Source organism: Canis aureus, chromosome 26 (genome assembly GCF_053574225.1).
Source record: "Canis aureus isolate CA01 chromosome 26, VMU_Caureus_v.1.0, whole genome shotgun sequence".
Classification (NCBI taxonomy): Eukaryota; Metazoa; Chordata; class Mammalia; order Carnivora; family Canidae; genus Canis; species Canis aureus.
In genome coordinates, this window is record NC_135636.1 from 25,010,502 (window position 1) to 25,029,426 (window position 18,925).

The 18,925-nt window shown below is 42.4% G+C and overlaps 1 protein-coding gene and 1 long non-coding RNA gene across 9 annotated transcripts in view; one reads left to right on the plus strand and one right to left on the minus strand.

The window, feature by feature from the left end:
- The first annotated feature begins 5,579 nt into the window (after positions 1–5,579).
- LOC144298090 (signal-regulatory protein beta-1-like) overlaps positions 5,580–18,925 on the plus strand; it is a 31,784-nt gene continuing 18,438 nt past the window's right edge. For 7 of the 8 annotated variants that reach the window (XM_077872509.1, XM_077872505.1, XM_077872502.1 and 4 more), the window contains exons 1-3: positions 5,580–5,740; positions 7,501–7,854; positions 18,355–18,669. In XM_077872509.1, coding sequence (XP_077728635.1) covers positions 5,668–5,740; positions 7,501–7,854; positions 18,355–18,669 — 742 coding nt within the window. In that variant the 5' untranslated portion in view covers positions 5,580–5,667. The remainder of the gene's footprint in view (positions 5,741–7,500; positions 7,855–18,354; positions 18,670–18,925) is intronic. The other variant, XM_077872507.1, reaches the window with a different exon arrangement.
- The window catches only part of LOC144298092 (uncharacterized), a 38,072-nt gene continuing 30,594 nt past the window's right edge, over positions 11,448–18,925 (minus strand). Inside the window, exon 3 of the long non-coding RNA XR_013365081.1 lies at positions 11,448–12,835. This is a non-coding gene — a long non-coding RNA (uncharacterized LOC144298092). The remainder of the gene's footprint in view (positions 12,836–18,925) is intronic.

An 18,925-nucleotide genomic window follows, 5' to 3' on the forward strand; every position in this document is an offset into this window, starting at 1 on the left:
CTGAGAGGTCTGAGGAGCTCCACATGCCTCCACTCATTGGGCCACCTGCCCTCCCTATGCCTGTCCAGACCACAGCCCCCAGGGAGGGGTCTCAGGACAAGACCTGGGGCAGCTGAACAGGAGACCTTTGGTGAGGGCCAGGAGGCTCATCTTACCTCCCTTGGGAGGGAGTACAAGCAGTCTTGAGTCCCACTCTCCTGAGTTCTCCTGAGCTCTGCTCATTTCCCTCTCAGCCCAGCTCCAACTTCTCCACCTCGGTGGGAAGGGGGGTTAAATTTGTCTAAAGAGAAGAAACATTTGATAGCATGCCGCGTTCCTCCTAACCCTGCTTTTAAAGTATAAATGCCCTAGCATGCTAAGTTAGTTTTCTATAGCTGCATTAAAAAAAAATTACGCCACAACTCAGGCCTAAAAAACAAACATTTTCTCACAGTTTCTCTGGGTCAGGAATTTGAGTGCAAGCTTAAATGGGTCCTCTGGCTCAAGCGAAGTCAGGTGTCAGTCACAGCTACTGTCAACTCAAGACTTGACTGGGTGGTGGTAGGAGGGTGCTTCCAAGCTGACTTCCTGTCGACAGGACTCACACTCTTACTGGCCGCTGATGAAAGACTGATCCATTGTCTCATGGATCTCCCTATAGGGCAGCTTACACCATGACAGCTGATTTTCCTTAGAGTAAGAGAGAGAGGCGATAAGCAAGACAAGAGTCACAGACTCTTTGAGACCTGATTTTTGGAGGTGACATCCCATCACATTTGCTGTATTCTGTTCATTTAGAACTGAGTCGCTAGGAGCAGCCTGCACTCAAGGGAAAGAGATTGCACATAGTTATGAATTCCAGGAGGCAGGGATCATTGGGAGCCATTTTAGAAGCTGTCCACCAGGCTCTTATATCCTTAAGTTTGGACATATAACTGACCTTCTATTTTAACATGGATCTAATTTATTTGCTGTTTCATTTTCCATAAGATTCAGGTGATTTAAAAGTTCGTTTCTCATACTGTGCATCAAAATTAAAATTTGAACAATTAAAAAAAAAAGAAACCGTCCACCACATACATCAAAAATCTTGAAATGATCATTGTTCTTCTTTTCCCTCATACCTCATATCCAAGTCACACTCTATGTCTTATTATCTCTATGTTCAAAACAGCCCCAGAATCTGGTCACTCCCCACCACCTCCAAGGTATCGCCTTGGTCCATGTCCGTGTCAGTACTCACCTGGATTATTGCTAATAATCTCCCAACTCTGGTCTCCCTGCTCCCATCCACGCACATCTCAGCCTCTTCCCCTCAGAGCAGTGAGGGATCCCATGACTCTTCAAACCCACCAGTTTGAAGGAAAGCCAAGAGGAAATCCATGATGAATGGATTTAAAAGAGGAAAGCCAAGAGGAATCCATGATGGCCAAGAGGAATCCATGATGGCCTACCAGCCCCTGTCTGAGTTGTCCAACCCATCTCCCATCACATTCCCACTTACACACCGGGCTCTGGCTGCCCTGGACCCTAGATCTTCACAGTCCTCCTCAGGAACTTTGCCTTTGCTCTCCTCTCTTCATGGAACACTCTGCTCCAGGTATCTTCATGGCCACTCCTTCACTTCTTTCAAATTTCTCCCAAACATCATGTTATTTTTTAAAGACTCTGACTCCCCTAGGAGCACTTGGCTGGCTCAGTCGGTGGCGCATGCAACCCTTGATCTTGTAGTTGTTTGAACCCCACACTGGGTGCAGAAATTACTTAAAAATAAGATCTTTAAAATAATAATAATTTAAAAATAAAAGACTCTAACTGTCGTATATAAACCATCTTCTTGCAAGCCGAGCATCCCCTTCCCCAATACCCAGCTGTATACTTCATGTAGCACTCTTAAAATCAGACATTCTATGTATTCACTTAATGGTTACCATGTGACCCACTTACATGCACAGGAGCTCCTTGGGGGCAAGGGTATTGCCTTTGTTCTTTCTCACTGTTATATCCCCAGTGCCTAGAGCAGCTGCTAGACCCAACAGGATGCTCAAATAAAGATTTGTTGTGAATGACTGGGTGCTTCCTTAAGAGCTTTGGTTACCTTTAGGAGGTGCTTGCCTGGCTCAGTCAGAAAAGGATGTGACTCTTGGTCTTGGAGTCATGAGTTCCAGCCCCATGTTGGGGGTAGAGTTTACATAATTAAAAAAAATTTTTTTCAAGAACTTTGGTGACTTTTTTCAACATAAAATGGTTGGAAATACAAAACTATTCTCCACAAGTCACTTGTTTCTCACATTCAAAAGCCTTAGCTCTACTCAAGTCTACTGCGTTGGCTTTGAGCTTAAGAGATCCAACCAGGAACTCAACCACCTCTTTGTTCTCACCCATGCCACCCTCACCCTAATAATGCCTGAGGGCTAATCCTAATGGGAGCTTGGGGGAATGGTCTGTGTATATGTTGCATGGAAATGTTTGATGAGGATCTTCTGTGTTAATATCCCCAAATTTATCCCACCCCACAGACATAAGGCTTACCCTCTTTTGTTTCTGTGATACCTACCAGGAGAGCCAGGCACTAAATAGAGACCCAAGAAGTCTGCCACTTTGTTCCCTGCTAATATCCACCCAGGGGAGCTCCCAATACTAAGAGGAGAGCCCAGCCCTCACCAAGTGGGATCAAGAATGAAGTAGCTGTGAAGCCACCACTATGGTTTACTTAGTGAGTTTCAGGCTCCAAGGGTTTCCAGGGATAGAGGAGCCAAAAAAGGAACAAGGGGAGGAGAAAGAAGCTCTAAGATGCCAGAGAGGGTCCAGATCCTGTGGCTCTACTGCTTCCAGGAAGAACCAGACCAGAGACCAACACCTGGGGTTACCACACACACACACTTACCATGAGTCCACCATTCCCTCTGGCATTTAAAAACACCTGTTGAGCATTCTCAGTGAGAGGTGGAGCAGACCCACCCCCTGCTCTCTTTGAGGCATATGCTCTAGTGGGCAAGGCAAACAGTGAAAATGAGTACATGATTACAAATTCTGATAGGTAATTAAGAGTGCTCTGGGCTTATTTATAATGAAGAGGAGAAGTGGGTGGACATCCTCAGTACATGGAAGAAAGAGAGGAGTATGGTGCCTGAGTCACTGTGAAAGGTGAGCCCAAACATGGGGGAAGAGCTAGGTGAGGCTGACAGAGCAATTAGAGCAGTCAAGCACATGAGGAGAATCCCATGTGGCCATAAGCACCCTAAAAAGCCACTTAAAGAGAGTGACAAGATCAGATGTATCATTTTAAAGTAGCACTGTGGGGGCACCTGGGTGGCTCAGTGGTTGAGCTCAGGTCATGATCCCAGGGTCCTGGGATTGAGTCCAGCATCGGGCTCCCTGCAGGAAGCCTGCATCTCCCTCGGCCTGTGTCTCTGCCTCTCTCTCTGTCTCTCATGAATAAATAAATGAAATCCTTTAAATAAAAAATAAAAAAAAAGTAGCCCTCTGGTTCCAGTGTGATGAGAAGACCGCATGCGACAGACAGGAGAACAAAGAGGGAGGTGAACTGACCGGCTAGCTAAGCAGATGTGACAGCAGGGAGATAGTCACAGAAGGATTTAAGATGTATTTAGATGAAAGGATGTGGGGACAGTGAAAGGTGTCATCAAAAAATGACACCAGCATCTCTGGCTGAACTAACTGGCTCACTGGAGGTGTCAGACACTGAAAAGGGGACACAGACAGAGAGCCTGATGGGGAAGTGAGTGATGAAAATGGTTTGCAGGTGCTAAGCAGACAGTATGACACAGGCATGTACATGACTTGGTCACAGTCATGCAGGGACCATATGGGCCCAGGATTCTAACCAAAGCCCCTCAACTTGTCTCCTAAAGTCACGTTCAATGGTCACTGCCAGCAAGGAGCACCAAGCCCAGTAAAGGAGGTAGACACTAATGAGTGCGGATGGGGAACAAGGTTGCCAAGGGTAGCATTGGAGTCACTATTGCTGTGTAACAAAACATCTCAAAACATAGGGGTAGTAAACAATAATTTTATTATGATCAGTGGTACTGTGGGTCAGAATATCAGACAGGACACAAGAATCGCTTGTCTCCTCTGTATATGTCTGGGGCCTTAGCCAGGAACACTCAGCTAGGAGTGACAACTTCTAGGGTCTGGAATCATCCAGAAGCTTCTTCATTTACATGTCTAATGATTGACTCTGGCTACTAGCTGGACCCTAGCTGGGCTTTCAGCTAGAACTCCTACCTCCATCCTTGCAGCATGGTCTTTGTATGCGTGCTAGTGTGGGCTTCCTCCTAACCTGGTGACAAGATTCCAAAAAGAAGCATCCCAAGAGAGCAGAGGAGAAGTCCAGGGAAGTTTTATGGTCTGGTCTTGGAAGTCACCTCACATCACCTGTGTTGTCATCACAAGCCTGCCCAGATTCAGGGGGAAGAAATATTTACCCACTTCTCAATGGGAGGTGTGTCAAAGAGCATGATGAAGGGGATATTGCTGCAGTCATCTCTGGAAAATACAATCTGTCACCACTGAAAAGAGGAAGTGGGTTGGAAGAATGGAGCTAAAAGGAACACTCTGGCCAGGGCCTAGTCAAGGATCCCCCAGTCAACCTCTCTCAGGAAGGAAAAAAAAAATAGCTAGAATAAGCAATAGCATCTCAAGGGAAGAAGAAGCTTGTCCTGTGACAAAACAATCTAATACCATCTCTGACTTCCTCTTTGGTTCTGCCAACATATAGTCAGCTGCTGGGATGGAAGCAAGGGTCAAGAATAGTGGGGAAACTAAGTCACAGAAGGCAGTATCTAATGTGGGCCCCATAGAAGGCTCTGGACACAATCTTGTGTGCTGGCTGTTGCTGTTCAAAAGAAAAGAGGGGGTGCATTTTTTTAATAATAACTTTATTTTTTATTGGTGTTCAATTTGCCAACATACAGAATAACGCCCAGTGCTCATCCCGTCAAGTGCATTTTTGATGTGGGGTTTCTCCTCTTCATGCCCCAGAGCTGGACAAACAGAAGAGGCACCCCTTCTCCTCCTGGGCATGGGGTGTGTTGCTGTCCTTCAGAATGGACATGCTAAAGTCCCTTCACCACACAGGCCTCCTCCACCCTCTAAAACAGAAGCCATCCTCCCCCTCCAAAGACCTAATTCTTTGTTCACCCGAAGGTCTTTCCCCTGTAGGTGTACTCTCAAAGCCCATCAGACATGGCTCATTTTTACCACTGACCTCTCTGGAGCAGGGAAAGAGGGCCCCACTCCCTGGAAGCCCTATTCCCCAGAGCCTTCCTCCTGGACAGCTGGGCAGTTCATCTGCACCGTTCTCGAAGACTCAACACACCCTCTACTCTGGCAGACCATGTACCTTCATGCTCCTGGACAAGAAAAAGCCAGCAGGGCCTCTGACATGGAGTGAGGGGGCAAAGGGACACAGCCCTGACACTAACAGGGTCTGCCACAACTTCTCCAAGCATCTTGGGAGCCTTCTATCTATAATTTCATAGCCTAGCCTGCTTCCTCTTTCACAGTCTAGAAGCAGAAATTGTCAAAATCCCACAGCACATTCTTCCAATCACAGTCACTTCCTCTTTCGTGAGTGAGACAAGACTTCCCCTCTCATCGCAGAGCGAAGTCCCAGGCCTCTCCAGCACAACATTCACACAGAGTAGGCTCCCTGCCACCACGATGCCTGCACCTGCCTCCCCACCCCGCCTGCCTCTGCCACCCCTGCTGCTGCCCCTGCTGCTGGGCCTCACAGGTGAGTGCCACCCTTAGGGACCACTGGGCAGGGTGCTCACCTGAGTGCAGCCGCAGTGGTACCGGTTTCCCATTGGCAATGGGGAGGACACTGCCGCTTCCTTTTTTGCTTTTTTTTTTTTTAACATTTTATATTTATTTGACAGATTGAGGGAGCACAAGCTGGGGAGCAGCAGAGGAAGAGGGAGAAGCAGGCTCCCCACTGAATAGGGAGCCTGATGTGGGGCTTGATCCCAAAACCCTGAGATCATGACCTGAGCTGAAGGCAGACGCTTAACTGACTGAGCCCCCCAGGCGCCCCTGCCACTTCCTCTTGAAGACATTTCTCTGAATGTTTTCTTTTACAACAAGGACCTCCCAAACAAATCCCCCCAGAAGGCTTATTACTTGGAAGTGTCATTTCCTTTCCCAGTCAGATCCAGACAGCATTTACCCCACCAGGCATTTCTCGGTGACGAGGTTTCCCAGCCCTGCTTCACTTCTAAAACTCCTATCACCCTGTGAAGGCTCCATGACCCCCTGTGGCTTGATCTGCAGGACCTGGTGCCATCCTGAGAGAGGAGGCAGAGGTGCAGCATCTGACTCCTGCTGAAAACCCTAGAACCTGGGAGTCAGAGCCACCCTCATTTAAGATAGAGAGGATCATAGATAGGTAGATCAACAGATCACAATTACTCCACATGCCATGCAGAGGGATTAGGAAATTGGGAAGTGGGGAGCACCTGGATGGCTCAGTGGTTGAGTTCAGCTCAGGTCATGATCCTGGGATCCTGGGATCCTGGGATCAAGTCTCTCATCGGCTCCCTGTGGGGAGCCTGCTTCTCCCTCTGCCTGTGTCTCTGCCTCTCTCTGTGTCTCTCATGAATAAATAAATAAAATCTTAAAAAAAAAGAAAAGAAAAGAAAACTGAGAAGTGGTACTTTGTAGACATTAAGTATCCCCCAAATCTCAACATCCTAAAATTATATTCTTAATATGGGAATTAATCATGCCTTTTGGTTCCCCCCTTCTTGCCAGACCTAATCCCAGGAGCCTGCAGACAGGTGAAGTGCCCCTTCTCCTCCACAGCAGGTTGACACCTCAGTGGAAAAGCTGTCCAGGAAAGTGGTTAAAAGCACAGATACTTTTTGAAACATTATCAGTCAGAGTTCAAATCCAAGTTCACCACTTATACCCGGACTTCGGACAAGTTACAAACTTCTCTGTGCGTCCATTTTCTTGTGTGGAAACAGGGATAAATACTAATGCCTTTCTCACAGAGTAGTGGCGGGAGCTGAAGGAGTCAGTTCTGTATGTGAGTGCTTAGAGTGATGTCTGGTACACAGAAGGGTCTGTGGAAACTCGCTGTCAAATCCTTCTAGGGTTTAATGAAGGCAAATATGAACACATAAAATGACAGTCCTGCTGATTCTGGCCATTATAGCACTCACTCCGTGTCCTTGACAACCCATGTCTTCATTTAAAATTCACAGCACTAATGGGGAAAGGCTTGACCCATCCTGCTTGACCGAGGACACTACCGAAGCCCAAGGATGGAGGGGAAGGAGGGAGGGGCTTCCCCCAAACAGCAGCAGGTTTGTGCGTCCTGGGATCTGGCCTTAAGCCCACATCAGCCTGACTACAGGTCCACAGTCTCCAGGCCCTAAGGCACAGTCCTGAGTGTTTTTCAAAAGTTCCTAATTTCAGTCTTACAACAAAGTTGTAAGAGAAGTCCCCTGGGCCAGGCTGGGGACAGTGGAGCTAAATTCTTTTTCCCTCCAGGAGTGGCAGGTGAGGTGGAGCTGCAGGTGATCCAGCCTGAGAAGTCAGTGTCACTCCCACCTGGAGAGGCCCTCACTCTACGCTGCACCCTGACTTCCCTGATCCCCATTGGGATGGTTAGGTGGTTCAGGGGGACAGAGTCAGGCCGAGAGTTAATCTTCAGCTTCAGAGGAGGCCATTTCCCCCGAGTAACAAATATTACAGATACCACAAAGAGAAACAACGTGGACTTTTCCATCCGCATCAGTAATATCACCCCAGCAGATTCCGGTACCTACTACTGTGTGAAGTTCCAGAAAGGAAACCCCGATGTGGAGTTGAAGTCTGGACCAGGCACCAGGGTGTTTGTACATGGTAAGTCCAGATTCCTGAGAACCCAGACCCTTGTTCTAAGACAAATCACAAACTCCAGGCTCTCAGCCCAAGGCTCTCCCTTTGTTAACCCTTGTGTCAAAGTTGAGGACAGAAGATGGGGATAGTAAGAAATCACAGCACAAGAGCAGAGTGAAACATAAACCCAGGGCTCCTAGCAGTAGAATCCTATCCTTTAAAATCTTACATTTTCAGGATCCCTGGGTGGCGCAGCGGTTTGGCGCCTGCCTTTGGCCCAGGGCGCTACCTGGAGACCTGGGATCAAGTCCCACGTTGGGCTCCTGGTGCATGGAGCCTGCTTCTGCCTGTGTCTCTGCCTCTCTCTCTCTCTCTCTCTCTCTCTCTCTCTCTGTGACTATCATAAATAAAATCTTACATTTTCAAAAGCCACAAATTAGAGTGGAAAGCAGAGTGAGTAAAATTATAGGCACCAGGGCCAAATGGTCTGGATTCAACTTTTAACTGCCATTTTCAAGCTGTGTGACTTTATTGACTTTCTTAAATTCTCTGTGCCTCCATTTCCTCATCTGTATGATAGGGATAATAATAGCACCTCATAGATATGTTATGAATAGTACAAACATAAATGAGTTTATAAATGTAGAACACTTAGAAAAGCACCTGTAACATAAGTATTGCGTTAGTGTATATCATCATTATTTGGGATATTAAAACCACTTAAAAGCATAATCTTAAAGGCATGGAAACATGGATTCACAGAAACAAAGAATGAAAGAATTATTGAAGCAGAAAATCATAAAAATAGTATTTGGGGATATGGACTATGTAATCCTTATACTTTTTAACTTTTGCTCTTGTTTTTTGAAGACCTGTATATTTTTGGATTTGGTCCAGGCGGATAGAATGGTGGCTCAAGACAAAGTTCACAAGACTCTAAGCAGCATCCATACAGGGAAGCCTGGGAAGCAGAGCAGTTAGTTTAAGCCTGTTTTACTAATGACTTGATGATTGTGTTGTTTTCTCTGTTAAAAATTAGTGTGATAACTTACTCTAACAAAACAGAATAGAAACATACATCAACAGAATTTTTTTTCATCAACAGAATTTTTTAATTACAACTTTAGCATCTCAGGGCCATGGAGAAGCAAAGGGAATTAGTAGGCAGTCTTTTGAGACAAAAAGAAGGTCATATGATCTTTAAGAATTGAAAATAAAAAGCAACTTGTATGCAAACCATTTGAATGAGATCAGCATGAGATGTATATAGGGAACATACATGCTAGAAGACGAAGAGTGGTGCCTTCAAAATACTTAAGGAAAATGATGTCCAACTTAAAATTCTAGAGCCAGCCAATCTGTTGAATTTGTGACATCACCAAGAGCTACCTTTCAATGTATCCTTTCTGTTTTACCAAAATAAAAGGTAAACAAAGAAAAGTAAGAATGGGAACCAGAAATAGAGGACTGGAGACTCCAAGATAAGAGATGTGAAAAGAGGCATAGGAATAGCCAGTAGGCCATTGTAGAACAGGAGGACTGAGGGCTTTAGAGGGACATCTCAAAAAGACTGAATTGCTAGAACATTAGTCTTCAAACTCATGCCCACCACTTTTTTTTTATAAATTTATTTTTTATTGGTGTTCAATTTGCCAACATACAGAATAACACCCAGTGCTCATCCCGTCAAGTGCCCCCCTCAGTGCCTGTCACCCAGTCACCCCCAACCCCCGCCCCGCTCCCCTTCCACCATCCCTAGTTCGTTTCCCAGAGTTAGGAGTCTTTCATGTTCTGTCTCCCTTTCTGATATCTCCCACTCATTTTTTCTCCTTTCGCCTTTTTTCCCTTTTATATTCCCCAAATGAATGAGACCATATAATGTTTGTCCTTCTTCGATTGACTTATTTCACTCAGCATAATACCCTCCAGTTCCATCCACGTTGAAGCAAATGGTGGGTATTTGTCGTTTCTAATGGCTGAGGAATATTCCATTGTATACATAGACCACAGCTTCTTTATCCATTCATCTTTCGATGGACACCGAGGCTCCTTCCACAGTTTGGCTATTGTGGACATTGCTGCTATAAACATAGGGGTGCAGCACTTCTAATATCATTTAAGATTAAAGTATTAGCCAATGCTTTCAGAAAGAAGAAAACAGTAGAAAGCATACAAATTATAAAGGAAGTGGAAAAACTATCTCTCTTTGTAGATGATATGGATTCTGGAAAATTTAGTGGACTCAACATTAAGCTATTACAAAGTATAAGATACTTTAGTAGTGTGGCAAGTTATAAAATCAATAAATAGACTTCATATAAGCAAACAAAAAACCAGTTAGAAGATATAATAAAACAGATGATCACATATACAATATCAAATTTAATACTTTGGGCACCTTCTACCAAAACAGTGATTTACTTGCCCACAAAAAACTCTGGGCAAATTATATGAAATAATGGTTGACAGGATATTGGACAACAGGCAACAAAGGACAGTGATCCATGAGAGATGAGAGACAAATGATGTGGAACCCAAGTTTGCCCTCCAGCTTACTCTCTGAGAAAGCTTCCATGCTATCATGCAGTAAAAGAAAACTCAAATGGAGCACGGAGGTCTCTTCGAGTTGACAGAGAGAGCTAGAAGTCCAAAGAGGGCAAAGTGGCTGGAGTTTTCATAGGAGAGCACTGAAGATGAGAAAGATACACAGAGAGAGAATCCCAAAGATCTTGAGTATTTGACAAAAGAGTATGTCCATGAGGACATACATGTTCATGAGTATATGTACATAGCCTCAAGGGAAAATATCCCTGGAGCTCACACAAGGCTATTCCTTGTACCTATTCCCACCAACCTGAGTGATAAACTTCATAATTTATGGGGGGCATCTGGCACAGTATGCAAGAGAAAACAGCTATAATCTCAGATTTCAACACTCCTCTTTCAATAACTGGCAAAACAAGAAGGCAGAAAAATCACTAAATATGTAGAAGCTTTGAACAGCATTATAAAACAACTTAAGCCAACTGACGTTTATAGAACACCTGAGCCCCAAACAGCAGAATACACATTCTTTTTGACTGCAAAGGTAACATTTACCAAGATGCACCATATCCTGGTCCATAAATTGTCTTAGTAAGTTTAAAATGAGTCAAGTCATACAAAATGTTTTCTCACTGAGATTATATTGATAATAACAAGATAATCTCTGGAAAATCCCCAGACATTTGGAAACAAAGTGATACACTTCTGAATAACATGTTATGAAAGAAAAAAATAAAAGGAAAATGAGAGCATTCTAAACTGAATGAACATAAAAGTACAACATACCAAATTTGTGGATGCAGCCAAAACAGTGTTTAGGGGGAAATTTATAGCACTAAATGGACAGAAGAATAGTTTCAACTCAGTGACCTTAGAAATTAGAACAAGAAGAATGAATGAAACCCAAAGTAACCAGAATAAAGGCAATAATAAAGAACAGAGCATAGGGATCCCTGGGTGGCGCAGCGGTTTGGCGCCTGCCTTTGGCCCAGGGCGCGATCCTGGAGACTCGGGATCGAATCCCACGTCGGGCTCCCTGCATGGAGCCTGCTTCTCCCTCTGCCTGTGTCTCTGCCTCTCTCTCTCTCTCTCTGTGACTATCATGAATAAATAAATAAAATCTTTAAGAAAAAAAATAAAGAACAGAGCATAAATCAGAAGTAGAAAATGGAAAACTAGGAGAAAAATTAATAAAACCAAAAGCTGGTTCTTGAAGAAAATCAGTAAAATTTATAAACTCCTAGCCACACAGTCAGCCAAGAAAAAAGAGAGAGGACGCAAATTACCAATATCAAGACTGAGAGATGGGATGCTAGGCTGGCTTAGTCAGAAGAGTAACTGTTGATCTCAGGGTCATGAGTTTGAGCCTCACCTTGGGTGTAGAAATTACTATAAATAAATAAATGAACAAACAAACTTAAAAAAAAAGAGAATGAGAGAGTTAACGTCCCTACAGACTCCACAGATATTAAAAATATTATAAGGAAACTTTATGGAAAATTTTATACCTATAAACTCAACAACTTAGATGAAATGGACAAATTCTTTGGAAGACACAGACTACCAGAGGTCACTCAAGAAGTCAGTAGCCTGATTTTTGAATTTGTGATTTAAAAACCTTCTCACAACAACAGTCCAGGCTCAGATGACTTCACCGAGGAACTCGATCAAACATTTAAGAAAGAAATACGAACAATTCTACACAAATTATTCCAGAAAATTGGAAAGAGAATGATGCTTCCCAATCTTTAAAACCAACATTACTGTGATACTAAAACCAGATAAAGAAAACTTGAGATCAATGTATCTCATGAATGTATAATTATTATAAAGCTACAAAAATCATACAGTGTAGTATTGGCATCAAGGTAGACAAGTAGATAGGGGTGCCTGGCTGGTTCAATCAGAAGAGCATGCAACTCTTGATCTTAGGGTCGTGAGTTTGAGCCCCACATTGGGTGTAAAGATTACTAAAAATAAACTTTTAAAAAAAGATAGACAAATAGATCAATGAAAAAGAACAGATTCATATAATAATATATAGTCAATTGATTTCTTTAAAAAAAAAAGTAAAGGCAACTTCATGAGGAAAGAAGTCCTCAACAATAGTGGTGATTCCATTGGACCATTAGTAAGCAAACCAATGGAACAGAATTACAAAATCCAGAACAGTTCCTCCTACCACATACCAAAATTAATTCCACATGGGTCAGATATTTAAATAATGAAACTGTGCAAGTATGAGAATCATGTCTGGATTCTTTTGTAATCTGGAAGTGAGGAAAACCTTCCCAACTGTAATTCAAAATGCAGAGACAAAGGGATCCCTGGGTGGCGCAGCGGTTTGGCGCCTGCCTTTGGCCCAGGGCGCGATCCTGGAGACCCGGGATCGAATCCCACGTCGGGCTCCCGGTGCATGGAGCCTGCTTCTCCCTCTGCCTCATTCTCTCTCTCTCTGTGACTATCACAAATAAAAAAAAAAAATGCAGAGACAAAAAGAGGAAAAAATGACAATTTGATCATATTGTACAAAAAGAAACTTGTTTATGGAGTGGGGGTGTGTGCATATACTATTTTGCAACTTATAACAGACATAGAATCACCCCTAATGTATATAAAGAGCTTCTAAAATTTTACAACAAGCAACTTTATAGAATTATGGGCAATACATATGAGAAGACAATTTATAGAAAGTGAAATAGAAACATCTCCTAAATATATGAGTATGTTTAATCACCCTCATATGAAAGGATATACTATTTAAAACTACATTGGGACACAACTTTTCACCTATCTGGTTGGCCCAAAATTCAAAATTGTGACAATACACTCTGTTGGAGGAGCTGTGGGGAAACTGATACTTCCATATATTGTAGGTAGAAATTCAAAATTATGTAAGTCATAAGGAGGTGGATTTGGCAATATTTAGCAAAATTACATATTAGATATACTTATTACATGCTTATACATTACCCTGTGACCTAACCATCCCACTTCTAGAAATGTATCCCAAAAATATACTAACATAAGTATAATGTTTTATGGTTAGGCTCTTGGTTACAACACTATGTATAAGAATAAAAGACAACCTGCTAAATAAATTATGGTAGAGTCACACAATGCAGTACTACAACTTTAAAAAGCCCTGAGAAGAAGTCAGCACTTTGCTTCAGCATGACCCACAGGATATCATTAAACAGGAAAAGTAATGTGAAGAATAGTGTGTGGAGCACACTATCTTTTATGTTAAGAAGAGTGGGAAATACAAGCATATCCATATTTGATCGTATTCTTTTAAAAGAGGAAAAATCAAAATGTACTTTTAAACATTTACCTATAGGGGAGGAAGGCAGTAGGGTAGAAGGGACAGGGATGAAAGTTAGACTTCTCTGACTGTACTTTGACTGAGGTTTTGATTTTATAAACATTGCACATTTTAAATAATTAATAAACAAAATTTTAAAATTTCTGAATATCTAGATTACTAAATCTAAAATTTAACTAATTAATCTAACTATATATTGATGGCTTAACCAGATAAAGAGAAGTTATTTCAAGAGACTTTAAAACATAGGGCTTTAGGGGCATCTAGGTGGCTCAGTGGTTGAGTGTCTGCCTTTGGCTCAGGTTGTGATCCCCAGGTCCTGGGATTGAGTCCCACATTGGGCTCCCCTCTCCTATGCCTATGTCTCCCTCTGCCTATGTCTCTGCCTCTCTGTATGTGTCTCTTATTAATAAATAAAGTCTTTTTTAAAAAAAGATAGAGGGATCCCTGGGTGGTGCAGCGGTTTGGCGCCTGCCTTTGGCCCAGGGCGCGATCCTGGAGACCCGGGATCGAATCCCACATCGGGCTTCCGGTGCATGGAGCCTGCTTCTCCCTCTGCCTGTGTCTCTGCCTCTGTCTCTTTCTCTCTCTGTGACTATCATAAATAAATAAACATTTAAAAAAAATAAAAAAATAAAAAAAAGATAGGGTTTTAGCTTGGACTCACCAAGCAGATCCTTAGACAAATATATGAGTGCAAAGAACCCCAGTAAGGGAGTGGTAAAATCAGTTAGTGAAGGCTGTGTCATCAAGCTCACCACTACTGTGGGTAAATGAAGCTTAATCAGATAAAAACTATGGGAAATGATACAGAACATGTCTCAGATGTATCCCTCTTGCAAGGAAAGGTGTTTGGGCTGATTATATACCAATTCCCTCTCAGGCATTGATTGAGAGCTGTTCTCAGAGGATGTTAGATGCCCCATGCTTCATATGCACGGACAACCTTCCATATAATCAATCTTCTGAAAAAGTTTTCAGGAGGAAACATGCATAGACAGGCTTGTGGAAGTAGTCTTGAATGCACTGAGGTGGTCAAGCTCCAGGAATTGGGGCATACCTTGGAGAGTGTATATTACATACAATATGTATCTATATCTCCAATGAAACATATCCTAAGAACAAAGGGAACCAAGAGGAAATCCAAAACTCTATTCAATAATTTGGTAATAATATCTGATGTTGGTATTTATAAGTATTATATATGTGTTGAAGGATAAAGCAAATAAATAACTGTGTTGAAGTCCTTAGGAACTGGAATTTTCAGGATAGAGACAGATACCAGGCAGAAATAGAGAAGTTAGGTTTAAAAATTGTATTCTTAAAATGGGATTATAACTATCAGTATTAACCTGTTTAATTGTTTCCCTCCTTAAAAAATACTTACTTCATAGTGCTGTCCTCCAAAAGGACCTGGAAGCAGTGACAACCTAGTACTAATGAGCATCACTACTACATAGATTATGGTCTCTAGCACTTTCACAAAAAACACCCAGGGCTATATAGGGCAATGACCGATTCCAGATCTTGGACAGAAAATGTGCAAAATGAGCATGGAGTATTTTGTTGTGTGAAAAGCAAGTAAACTATCAATGTCTACTGAAATTATTTAAAAAGACTCAGGAACTAACTTAAAGGAAGCTCCCATTGGCCAAAGATGAGATGATTTGAGCATTAAAAAGAATAAAAATCACAGTAGATTGACATCCATCAAAAATGTTTAAAAATTATGATTTTATAATGATACAAAAATAAAAGAAACTTCATTACTCACCTTTGGGGGTTACTAAGGCACCAACTCATTTTTCCAAAATCCAAAAGACAGTAAGCAAAGGCATTTTCCCTGCCTTTCCTATATGGACTATATGTCAGAATAACCAAAAATAGTTGAATGAAAAAAATAATTTCAACTGATACCAACAGAAGGAATGGTAGCAATAGTCAGCCACCAGTGCGTAACTCCTGGTGGAATGATGGATCAAGACAATAATTACCTACATTTGTTAAAGACATTAGGCTGAAGGCTAGTAGAGAATTTCATCACAGACAGATCAATCTGACAACACCCAAAGCCACTAATCAATCTGCACACTATAAAAAGAGGCAGCGGGGCCCCTGGGTGGCTCAGTGGCTGAGTGTCTGCCTTTGGCTCAGGTCATGATCCCTGGGTCCTGGGATCGAGTCCCACATTGGGCTTCTCGTGGGGAGCCTGCTTCTCCCTCTGCCTATGTCTCTGCCTCTCTCTGTGTTTCTCATGAATAAATGAATAAAATCTTTTAAAAAATAAAATAAAAATAAAAAGACAGTACAGCCAGATACTACATACCTCTTAATTAACCACCTACAAGGTGTTCTTGCCAAAATTGTGAACCGGGATCTAACCAACTAGACCCTTTAGATCCAACTGCAGGCAAAATATGGGAGAGAGAGGATTGTTTGAAATGATACAACAGAAGGGGCTCCTGGGTGGCTCAGTCAGTTAAGCATCTGCCTTTGGCTCAGGTCATGGTCCCAGGGTCCTGGGATTGAGCCCTACCTACATCAGGCTCCCTGCTCAACTGAGAGTTTGCTTCTCCCTCTGCGTCTGCCACTCCCCCTGCTTGTGCTCTCTCACACTGTCTCTCTGTCAAATAAATAAAATCTTTTTTAAAAAATATGATACCACAGAAATATATGCCAGAATGTGGAAAATTCTGCAGGTTTTTCCTGCAGGCTTGGGTTTTTCAATAAATAAATATTAAGAAAAATAAGAGGAGGGGCTCCTGGCTGGCTCAGTCAGTAGAGCATGCAACTCTTGATCTCAGGGTCCTGAGTTAAGCCCCACATTGGACATGGAGCCTACTTAAAAAAAAAAAAAAAAAAAAAAAGACATAGCAACAAAATGTAACATGTGACCTTGTTTACATCCTGATTCAAACAAATCAATTATAAAATGATATTTGTGATAAAAGCAGGAAAATTTGAATGCTGGAAAGTATTAGATAATAATAAGAGAATTACTATAAAATTTTAAGTATGATAATGGATTTTGATTATGTTTAAAAAATAACTCTTTTTTTTTTTTAGAGAGAGAGAGAGCATGAGTGGCAAGCAGAAGGGGCAGAGGGAGAGAGAGAATCTAAAGATCTTAAGATGGCTCTATGCCCAGCATGGAGCCTGACTCATCTCATGACCCTGAGATCGTGACCTGGGCCAAAATCAAGGATCAGAGGCTTACCCAACTGAGCCACTCAGTCAGCCCTTATACTTTGTGTTTTAATAAAGGGTTTTTTAAAACCCAAGCCTGTATAATCTCTGAAAAGTCCTTGTACACTCTCAGGTATTCATGTACCCTAAACGGAAGTTCACTACACTACTTAGCAATATCAAACATACTGGGAGGACTTATACTTATCTGGCAGAAAGTTTAGGGATGAATTTGTCATAGATTCATTAAAACTAAGCAAATAAAAAGTATAGGACAATTAGGGGCACCTGGATGGCTCAGTCAGAAGAGCATGCGACTCTTGATCTCAGGGTCATGAGTTCAAGCCCCACATTGGATGTAGAGATGACTTCAATAAATAAAAACTATTAAAAAAAAAGAAAGATATAAAAACTGGGTTGGGGGGGAAGTTGTGCAAGAAAGGAAATGTAATAATGATATATTACATGGCCCAGTTGTGAACAATACTTCTTTGGTCATAAAATATAAATGCTGAATACTGATAAGATAAAAGATTTTGATGTGTCTATTATAGGAAGATGTAAGGGAAGGAAGTGTGACTGTTTGGTGGAGGGAGATATATGAGAGTTAAACCGTCATCTTCCATAGTAGTAGGTCTATTCATAATATATGAAACTGAAAAAAAAGACAAATAATGGTATAAGCATCTTATTTAGAAACACAGAGAGGGGGCACCTGGATGGCTTAGTTGGTTAAGCATCTGACTCTTCATTCCAGCTTGGGTCATGATCTCAGGTTCATGGGACTGAACCCTGTGTCAGGCTCCATGGTAAGTGTGGAGCCTGCTTGAGATTCTCTCTCTCCTTCTCCCTCTTGCCCCTCCCTGCTCACACTCATATTCTCTCTCTCTCTCTCTTTCTCAATAAAAGGGGAAAAAAAGAAAGAAAAAGGAAGAAGAAAGAAAGAAAGAAAGAAAGAAAGAAAGAAAGAAAGAAAGAAAGAAAGAAAGAAAAAAGAATGAAAAAAAGAAAGAAAGAAAGAAAGAAAGAAAGAAAGAAAGAAAGAAAGAATCCAAAGAATCAGCTAAAATACTTAAAAGTGGTTGGTCTGTACATTTTTTTCCTAGGAGAGGAGGCAAGGGATCTGATGTTTTTAATTCTATACCTTATATGACTTTTTAAACAATGTACTTTAGGAAGGGGGGGAGGGAAGGAGGTTGGGGAATGACAATTTCTGATTTGCATTTTAACACTATTGCCATGGTCTGATGTTGAGTGCAGACAGCAGGGTTGAGAAGCAGTCAGTGAGGCCAGTTGGCAAACTGTTAATGGTAAGAAGTGTCATAATAAAAATTACGCAGAGGAGAAGACTGGAGGTGAGAGTTTGGGGTGAGTGGAGCTGGGTGAACCCTAAGGGCGGGTATCGAACTAAAGAGTAACCTGCCATCTTTATTTCTCTCTCTTCTCTCTCAACTTTGCCTCAATCAAAGCTAAGCCCTCTTTTCCAGAGGTTTCTGGCCCCTCCAACAGGACCAGCACAGGCCAGATAGTGAATTTCACCTGCACGTCAACTGGCTTCTTTCCCAAAAACATACACCTGAAATGGTTTGAAAATGGCATGGAGCTTCCCGCCTTTCAGACCTTGGTCTTCCTGCTTGGAGATGCTGCATCCTACACTATCATCAGCATAGCCATGGTGACCCTTGACTTATCCTCACTCCACTCCCAGCTCACCTGCCAAGTGGCTCACAGTACATTGCAGAGCCCCCTCAGTAGGCACGTGAACATCTCCAAATTCCTCCAAGGTAAGGATCCCCCCACCCACCCAAATGGCCAACCCTTGCTGACCACTACAGGTTCCGTTTGGAGCACTTCACCTGCCTCCTCCCATTTATTCTTCATCAAACCTCTTGTAAGATAGGTATGAGGTTCCCTATCTTATAGGACCATCCTCTTCTTACAAGATGCCATGGTTAGGTACTTCTCTTTCAGAGCCCCCTTTGCTCTCTTATATTTGGGAGGTGGAAATTCATTCATTCATTCAACAAGTGTTTACTGAGC